The sequence below is a fragment of the Labeo rohita genome, chromosome 7 (assembly GCF_022985175.1).
Source record: "Labeo rohita strain BAU-BD-2019 chromosome 7, IGBB_LRoh.1.0, whole genome shotgun sequence".
Lineage (NCBI taxonomy): Eukaryota > Metazoa > Chordata > Actinopteri > Cypriniformes > Cyprinidae > Labeo > Labeo rohita.
In genome coordinates, this window is record NC_066875.1 from 10,061,351 (window position 1) to 10,070,922 (window position 9,572).

Consider the following 9,572-nt stretch of genomic DNA (forward strand, 5'->3'; position numbering starts at 1 on the left):
ACTGCAACTTACATGTTGTATTGTTGTGGAAGAACAGTAATGCAGAATCATAAAACTGCCTTCAGGACTTTTGCTATATGGTTTTCTGATTGGTCATTTCCAGTTTGCTCAACAAATCGGCTCGTTCAACAGCACACACGTCACGCTTTCAATCCGACAGCTCCCGAAGTTTTTTGACATGTTTAAAAATGATCGTAAGGTCGGGAAGTGCTCGTAAGGCACTCTGCTCGTCTCGTAATTTCTCACACACCATACGAGCCCCGACCATACGAGAAGAGACGATTTCCTCCGATAACCAAAAAAAATCGTATGCGAGCTCGTACGACCTCAAAAATCGCACCGTGTACGCCCGCCTTTAAGGCAGCTGGTTCATACTTCCCCTGTAGAACACTGCACATTTTGTGCTTTATGTCCGATGTTAATGTGGTGTCCTCATTTGACGGTTTAAGCATATCTTCTATCAGGAGTTTCAGGACGGGTTTGACTGAAGACACTGTAACGTAGCTCTCGCCAGACAGCAGATCCGTAAACTCAGCCGCGGGTTTAAGTGCTGCATTCACGGATTCAAGTACAGCGATATCCTGCCAGCTTGGATTTAGATGGTGGTGTCGCCGGTCATCCAAAACTCTTCTGATAGCCGGGATTTGCTCCAAAACCCTGTCCACCATTTTCTGTTTGGTGCCCCATCTAGTAGCGCAGTCCTGAACAGAGTATTGACCGTTAAATCGTTGAATAAAAATTAGCCAATGACAACATCTACTATTTAATTAGCCTACCAAAATAAAATTATAAGATACATTTTTAAATATATTTTACTAAACAAAAAAAAAACTTTTAAATAATCCCGACTGCAAAAGAATGCATATTCATTAAATGTGCGCAGACAGATATGGACATTAAATTGAGCTAAAAATAGCCTAAATATGTTTTTTTTTCAATATGTCCTACCTTTTGAAAGAAATTTAGTTTCAAAATATTTATTTTTAAACGAAAGATACATTTAAATCCAGCAACAGACATGCTATTGTTTAATCAGTAATTAAATTCATATTATTTCATTTTTATTTGTTGCCTATCAATAAGTTAGCCTATCGAACAGTTTACATTTTATAACTTACCAGTATGAGGCTATGTTGAGGGATTTGAAGTTCTGCTTGTGCTTTGGCCAGATCTCTTCTCTTCAACCAGCTCTGAGAAAATGTACTGACCAAGGTGTGACACAGACCCATTGCTCAAGCAGTGCGGTCCTTAACGCTTGCCATTGCGTTTGTAACTGCCAAATGTAAGTTGTGACCAAAGCAGTTCAGCCACGGCCAGTTCAACTTTTTGACTGCTGCAATGATGTTGGCCCCGTTGTCTGTAGTGATACAGGCCAACTTCTTCTCATCTAGGGACCACTCTTCAAATGCGTGCCGAAGAGCATCTGAAATGTTGTCGGACGTGTGGTTTTAGGGCATAAACACTGTTTCGAGGCAACGTGATTTCAGAGTCCATTCCATGCTGAGGTAATGAACCGTTAGACTCATATAAGGAATCATATTGACACTTGACCACATATCTGTTGTGGCAGAAAAGTAGTCAGCATTCATAAGCTTCATTTTGATCGATGTCTTTACCGTGTTGTACATTTTCGGCACAGCAGTCTCTGAAAAGTAGATTTTGCCCGGCAACTCGTACTGCTTGTCGAATTTTTGAAGCATTGACTTGAATGCAGGTTTCTCCACTGTATTGAATGGAACCATCTCCTCAACTAGATACTGTGTAACAGCGGCTGTAAGACATTTATACCGGTTACTTTCACGGTTGTATTTGACCAATTTCGCAAAGGCTTCAGCTACTCCTAACTGTCGCTAGTACCGGCCTCAGCTGTTCTTTTTGATGTTGCTCCGCGACCTGATGCTGGAAGAGGCAGCTGCGCTTCAATGGCTGGATGACAGTTAGCGAGATGACACCGCAAATTAGATGTATTGCCGCGTGTCACAGGGACCTTTTTGCCACAAATTTTGCAAATCGGTTCATCTAAATTTGCCGGCTCACCCTTTTCATTGGGTTGAAAGCCGAAATGTTCCCAAACTGGCGACGTGACATTAGGTTTTGGGACGAGAGCGCCTGCCATCGTTTCAGTATTTAAAATCAACGAAACCCCGGATATTAACAGTTCGCGGGAAAATGACACTCGTAACACTCTGGTATCATTATTAATTTATTTAACATTCAATACAGGTGATGAATTGTAAAACAATAAGGCCACAGCCTCATGAAGAAGAAGAAAAAAAAATTAACCCTGTCCCTGCGGTTGCCGCGGTTTCTGCGGTTGCTTTCCTTCCTCTGCGGTTGGCTTGTCAATAGCGCGGTATTACAATATCGCGGTTATCGCGACAGCCCTAGTTTGATTACGTCATTAATTGATCTTTACCACACAACTCTACCATATGTACATCAAGCTACTACTACATATATTGTAAAAATGTCAATTAGGTGTAAAGTTGCTATGCAACGATATGTATCGTGAAAAGCGCTATACAAATAAATTTGAAAAATAAAATTTGAAGTGCAAGTTCCACAAAACCACCATCCATTTCCTTGGATACATCGTCACCCCTGCTGGAGTTCAGATGGACCAGAGGAAGGTGGATGCGGTGCGGAACTGGCCACTCCCTACTACCATCAAAGAGATGCAGTGGTTCCTGGGGTTCGCTAACTTTTACAGGCGATTTATATATATTTGTATATATTCATTACAGCCAACTTTCAGCTCCTCTCACCTCATTGATTCGACAGAAGAACAAGAACTTATCTTGGACTACCGAAGCTCATCAAGCCTTTCAAGACCTCAAACAAGCCTTTTGTGCGGCCCCAGCTCTCACACATCCAGACCCCAATCTCCGCTTCGTGGTGGAGGTGGACACGGCGACCCTGGGAGTGGGTGCCGTTCTGTCCCAATGGAGAGGTGAACCCCCTGTACTCCATCCATGGCCGTTCTTGTCAAAGAAACTGTCCCCGGTGGAGCAAAACTATGACTTGGGAAACAGAGAACTTCTGGCCATCAAGCTCAACAAGCGGAGGGTGCCCAGTTCCCTTTCCAAGTAATCACTGATCATAAGAATCTACAATATCTTCGACATGCCAAAAGACTAAATCCCCGTCAGGCCCGTTGGGCACTCCTTTTTACCCGGTTTCGTTTCACCATCACCTACCGACCAGGAAACAAGAACATCAAAGCCGATGCCCTGTCTCGCCTTCATCAACCTGACCCACAACCGGACGAACAGGAATCCATATTACCAACTTCTGTGTTCATATCTCCTATCACCTGGGCACTCGACAGTCAAATAGAGGCCGCCACTCGAACCGAGCCCGCTCCGCTGGGAGGTCCAGAAGGGAAGATCTTCGTCCCTACCTCTCTGCGACACTCCCTTCTGGACTCAGTGCATACCTCTCCGGGATCCGGGCATCCAGGCAGCTACCAAACCCTCTCGCTCCTCAGGAACCATTACTGGTGGCTCAACATGGCCCGGGATGTCGCTCGATATGTCAAGGGATGTTCGGTCTGCGCCATCACCTCAACACCTCTTCGTCTGCCCGAGGGCAAGCTGGTACCTCTGCCCATTCCTCGCCGACCCTGGACCTACCTAGGCATCGACTTCGCCACCGATCTGCCTCCTTCCAAAGGATACACTACAATCTTTGTAGTAGTTGACCAGTTCTCTAAAGCATGCAAGCTAATCCCACTACACAGTCTCCCTACCGCTCTCGAAGCCACGGAGGCTTTATTTCAACATGTATTCGGAAAATTTGGACTCCCTGAGGATATAGTGTCAGATCGGGGACCACAGTTCATTTCCAGGGTCTGGCGAGGATTCTTCTGGCTATTAGGAGTCTCCGATAGCTTGTCATCGGGGCACCATCCTCAGACGAATGGCCAGACCGAGCGGAAGATCCAGGAGATCGGGCGGTATCTCTGGGCCTACTGCCACGAACATCAGGAAACCTGGAGCCAGTTTCTACCCTGGGCCGAATACGTCCAGAACAAGACACCACCGGCCTAACTCCCTTCCAATGTGTGCTTGGCTTCCAGACACCATTGTTTCCCTGGTCCGGGGAGCTTTCTGAAGTCCCGGCGGTAGATTACTGGTTCCAGGAGAGCGAGAGGGTATGGGACTCAGCTCACGTCCATCTCCAATGGGCAATCCGGAGACATAAGGACAACGCAGACGCGCGTTGTTCTGACAATCCCATCTGGAGACCGCATCTGGTTGTCCACCTGGGACATCCGCCTCCGGCTGCCCAGTAAGAAGCTGAGTCCCCGGTATATAGGTCCTTTCCCCATTGCACGTCAAATCAATGAAGTCACTTACCAATTGCACTTACCTGACAGTTATCGCATCTCACCAACCTTCCACATCTCCCTCTTAAAGCCTTTTGTTAATCCTGTTCTGCCTCCATCCACAGAGCATGAGACGCCCCCTCCTCCACCCGAGATCATCTCCGACCATATCTTCAGAGTCCACGAGATCCTTGACTCCCGGCGGCGAGGCGCCAACCTTCAATACCTCGTAGACTAGGAGGGGTACGGTCCTGAGGAGAGATTGTGGGTCGATAGAGATGACATCCTGGATCCGAATCCTCTCAGACTTCCACCAGGCCCATCTGGACCATCCCGCTCCCAGGGCACGGGGTCGTCCTCGTCATCGGAGGGGGTAATGTCACACAGTTACCTGTCTCACCAGCCACAGTCACTTGTTCCCAGTCACCCGCCTTCTAATTGAACACACCCGATATCACTTACCTGCAACACATATAAGCACATGCACTCCACTCAGTCAGCGGCTGGTCTCGAGGTCTCTATGTTGGGATTACCTACCTGTCTCTACTTACTTTCCTGGACGGATCGATGTAAGGATTTCTGGAAACAAACTTTGAAAGGATTGCTTGAGAGATAAGACTTTGAACGTTATACTGCTATACGCTTCCACCTTGTGGATTATCATCACCCTTCTTGTGTTTATGTTGGAAGCCTTTGTGTTCATGCAAATAAACGCTGTGTTTGAAACTAACCACGTCTTTGCCTCTCTCAACTGTGACACATATAATCGACTGGTATGGTGCCCCGTTTTTGAACTTCCAAAATGCAATTTAAATGTGACTTCAAACGATCCCAAATGCGGTTGTAAACAATCCCAGCCGAGGAAGAAGGGTCGGTTATTTTCATTTAAAAAAATACAATTTAAATACTTTTTAATCTCAAACGTTCGTCTTGTCTTGCTCTGCCTGAACTCTGTGTATTCTAGCTCAAGACAGTTAAGAATCCACTAAAAAATCCAGTTGTATTTTCTCCCTCAACTTTAAATATCATTTCAAAATCATCCTACATCACTGCAAAAGTACAGATCCAGTCTTTGCAAAGTGAACATGCAAAGAAGATCAAACACCCTCAACAAAAAACATTAAACGGCGATATAGGACGATTTCAAAGTTGAGGGAGAACATGAGATGGGAGTTTTTCAACATACCCTAACTGTCATAAACAGAAAAAAAAACAGTTTAGGCAAGGGGTACAAAGAGTACATTATCTGTTAACTTTTGTTCTGGAAGTGGACTTCTCCTTTAATGTCACTAGTAATTTCACACACTTAACACAATTACATAAAAGTATTACATGTAATCATCATGTAAAACTGAATTATGGTGGGAAGAAAAAGAGATTGTGACCCCATTAATTCCTTATATTTTTGTGTTCTGTTGGAGATTTGGTGTACAAACTTAAAAATAAAGGTTTTTGATTAAATCTATGGTTTCATGAAGAACATTTAGAATCCATGGAACTTTTCCACTGTACTAAAGGTTCTATACTGTGGAAAAAAGGTAATTCAGGTTATGTTCTTCACACTGGGAATAAATGGTTCTTTTTAGAACTCCGGAAGGTTCTCCGGAGAACCCAAAAAGGTTCTTTTAACTGCAAAAACACCCTTTTGGAATCTTTTTTTAAAGGGTGTAGACTAGGTATCATGGAACACTATAAAGTGCCCTCGGAACACAATATATATATATAAAAACAATAATTTTGTGCACTAACCTTGTTGTCGTGATCAGGCATGGTGCTGACACACAAGCTGATGACTGTCACGGCAATCATGACAACTGAGAAACATGCAAAGATTTTCCCAAGCCAGCCAGAATGAGGGTTTTCCACTATTTCTTGCAGCCGGCTCATGAGCCAGATGTAGCCCTTCTCTTGTACTAGAGGCCTCTGTAGGGCTAGCCTTTTCTGCCTCCTCTCTTCCTCCTTCCTTTTCTTCTCTCCCACTTCTTCCACACGGGACAACATCTTACGCCGACAGCAGCGTTCCATGTGAATGGGGTCGATGCCCCAGTAGGTGAGTTCGTCAGACAGTGACACAGCACACACCTGCCTCAGCAGCCTCAGTTTCCCTGCAGCCAGGAAGTTTAAGATGACCCGAAAGGCCACAGAGCTCCGGTCAAAAAAGTACTCTCTCCGGGCCTCATCATAATCATCACAAAGCTGAGCGATATCGTCGGGGCTGCTGCAGTGACATAGCTGTCCCAAACGTGTGAGTGGGAATTGCTCCAATGTGCTCCAGGGAAATGTGTAGCGATCTCCTCCGACGTTGATGAGGGCTAGTTTACTGTGGTCAACATCTCTGAAGGCCGAGATGCTGTGTAGTTGTTGGGCCCGTTGAAAGTACACACCTTTGATGGTTTCGGTCTCTGGAATTTCCGAGAAAAACAGGTCAAGGCTGCTGTCATCTGTGCTGACTGAGAGATTGCTAAAGTCATGGTTGGCATTGCTGATGATGGGCATGGTGGCATTTGGAGATGAATTGAATGTAGTATGTGTAACTTAAGCAGGTAACAAAGCACTGGAGCTGGCAGAGAACTGTGAAGAAAAAGAGTAATGTCTCATTAAAACTTCAGTCTACATCTACTAGTACATCTACTATTAATGTACATGAATTAAGCACTAGTAAAAGAATTAAAATACATTATAGTATTTCATGTGAGACCACTATCAATATTACTTTTTATACAAAACATAGCTGTCACACGATAATGCTGTCATTTCCACCACAACACTGTAATGTCCCTTTAAAAAGTTTGTGTGAAAGATTGTTTAGGTGGTTTCTATGGAAATGTTAAGTGACATCAGAGCATATTTTGGCCATGGAGGGAATTTAAATTTTCATCAACAACAAATTAAGAAAAATAGTAAGTAAATATTGCTTCATCAGTTTATATATATCCTACGTCATTTCCAAACATGCTGTACCTTCAAGGGTGTTTTTAAAAATTGTTATATTACTTTTATAATAATTGATTTTATTTTTATCTATTTTTAAGATGCCACCTAAGACAACAAAAGAAAGGCCTACAGGAACAAAATAAAAGTTGACCCTGACCTCTCACAATTATATAGGCTCATAATTATCTCATAATTGCTTATATTTTTGCCTTGCTATCAGTTGTGTCAGTTATTTACAGTATGCACTGTAATTGTTAATCTGTGAGACAAATCAGTTTTATACATCAAACTCAGCACTACACTAAAAACAGGTGTGGTTATGTTTAATGACTTTGTGAATTGATTTTAATGAGTGTGATGAGTTTAAGAATTTTTTGAATAAATATCCCTACATTTATGTTAATTCATTGTCATTTCCACCACGACCCTGTCATTTCCATCACAACACACATTTTTAAAAATATTTAAAAAGTTCTCATCACACATTAAAAGAGTATCCACAATTTATGAGATCATGCTCTACTTCAGCATTTGGTCCTCATGGCAGTTAATTTATCTCATTGACAAATGTACAATTATTGTACATTGTGGAAAAACTGGTAAAACCAGTTACAAAAATTATATGAGACAATTCTCGAGTGGCATAATTTATTCTATTTTTAAATAACAGCTGTATATTGAGATGTGGTGGAAATGACATTTGTTCATTGCAGGTCGGAAAAAATGTAAAATATGAACAATTTCTCTTGTAATCTAAGTTTGTCCTCTTACAGACCTTAAAACTAGACAATTTTTTTAAACTTATGAGACTGTACTACGTGACTTTTGAACAAGTTTTTTTATTCAACTTGACAAGGCTAAAAGTGCACCTAGTTGAAGAAATGCCCATAAACATACTGCAAAAAAATAAATAAATAAATAAAATAAAATGTTAATCTTAAAGTTACTTCCCACTACTTTATAATTATTTGTGAAATTCATTAGCAATTTCTGCCTGAAAATTGTTTTTAAGTAAATGCTACACCCTTTTTTTTAGATACATGGGATCTCCATTTTTTCACATCCCATAAAAAACATCTTTCCACAAAGACGTTTTCTTGTTACATAAAAAGATTAAAATTCTACATTCTACAAGCAGTAACTAAATATTGTTATATACTTTTAAAAATTATCATACCTCTATCATCATACATTGATTATATAAGATAGTAATACCATAGTACTCCGATAATCTAATATTCTTCTTCAAAAAAAAAAAAAAAAAAAAAAATGCCTACTGCCTTGTCCAAAAAGGAAAAGAAAAAAAAACACAGTGAAATAATATACACTATAAAAAGTGAAAACGGACCCTTACTTTAAGGAGGAGCTACAGTATTTCCAATAGTGAGGAATGTGATCTGACCCTTTGAAATGACTTTAATCAGTTCATTCAGCTGTTTCCTGTTGTAGGCTGTAAGTACACCTATCTATCTAATAATATTGAATACGTTTTTAAATCAAGGTAAAATCTGACACCATGACATCATAAATTGTGCTCAATCACTGGTATTATTCCATTTGAGAAAAATCAAACAATCCCTCTATTTAGTCAGTGTTTGGCTCATTTAACTGTAAATTGGGACTTCCATTCGTTTATCAAAAATGTGATTGGTTCTTAAACGATAGGTGGGACTACAGCCGCCGCCATATTATGTGTTATTATTTCACACATTCATTTGAAAGTGGCCCACCTCTTCACATACATGCTTTAGTTTGTGCAGCCTTTAAAATCTTTTCATATAGATGTCAACAAATAAAGCACATTCACCATATAAAACATTTTTACAGTGTACCATGATACTTTTTTTGTAGGTACATTAGCCTATGTAACTTAAGATACACACTTCTTTAGCACATTCACTGCAACAAACATTTGTCACAATATTCTCCGTCTGTCATTACAAAGTATTTCATACGATAAAATCAAAAGTTTCACCACTTACCTGCTTAAAATGTGAAGGATTCTGTCATCCTAATGAAACGCTCTAAACGTTTTTACTCAATACGTTGTCATTTAGGAAGGTGTAGAACCCAAGTTTAAGAAGTTCATAGGTTGAAGTTCCTCGACCCATCTTGAAAGTAAGTTCAATGCAGTTAAATGTTGCCATGAGCTCCTCATGTGTGTCTTACTGAGCACCCTTGTCAGATGGACAGGAATAATCTGCCTGTCTCATAAAAATCACTCTGAATCCCTAACATAAGCGCCTGGGGAAAAAATGTTGAGTGAAAAAAATGCTAAAACCGATTATCTAACACCAGTGTCCTCCGAAAC

The 9,572-nt window shown here is 41.3% G+C and overlaps 1 protein-coding gene across 2 annotated transcripts in view; it reads right to left on the bottom strand.

The window, feature by feature from the left end:
* kcng4b (potassium voltage-gated channel, subfamily G, member 4b) overlaps positions 1 to 9,572 on the bottom strand; it is a 28,110-nt gene extending 18,538 nt beyond the window's left edge. Inside the window, exons 1-2 of one of the 2 annotated variants that reach the window (XM_051113892.1) lie at positions 9,244 to 9,572; positions 6,077 to 6,898 (exon numbers count right to left, since the gene is read on the bottom strand). In XM_051113892.1, the coding sequence (XP_050969849.1) occupies positions 6,077 to 6,823 (747 nt within the window). In that variant the 5' untranslated portion in view covers positions 6,824 to 6,898; positions 9,244 to 9,572. Of the gene's footprint in view, positions 1 to 6,076; positions 6,899 to 8,615; positions 8,651 to 9,243 lie in introns of those variants that run through there. The other variant, XM_051113893.1, reaches the window with a different exon arrangement.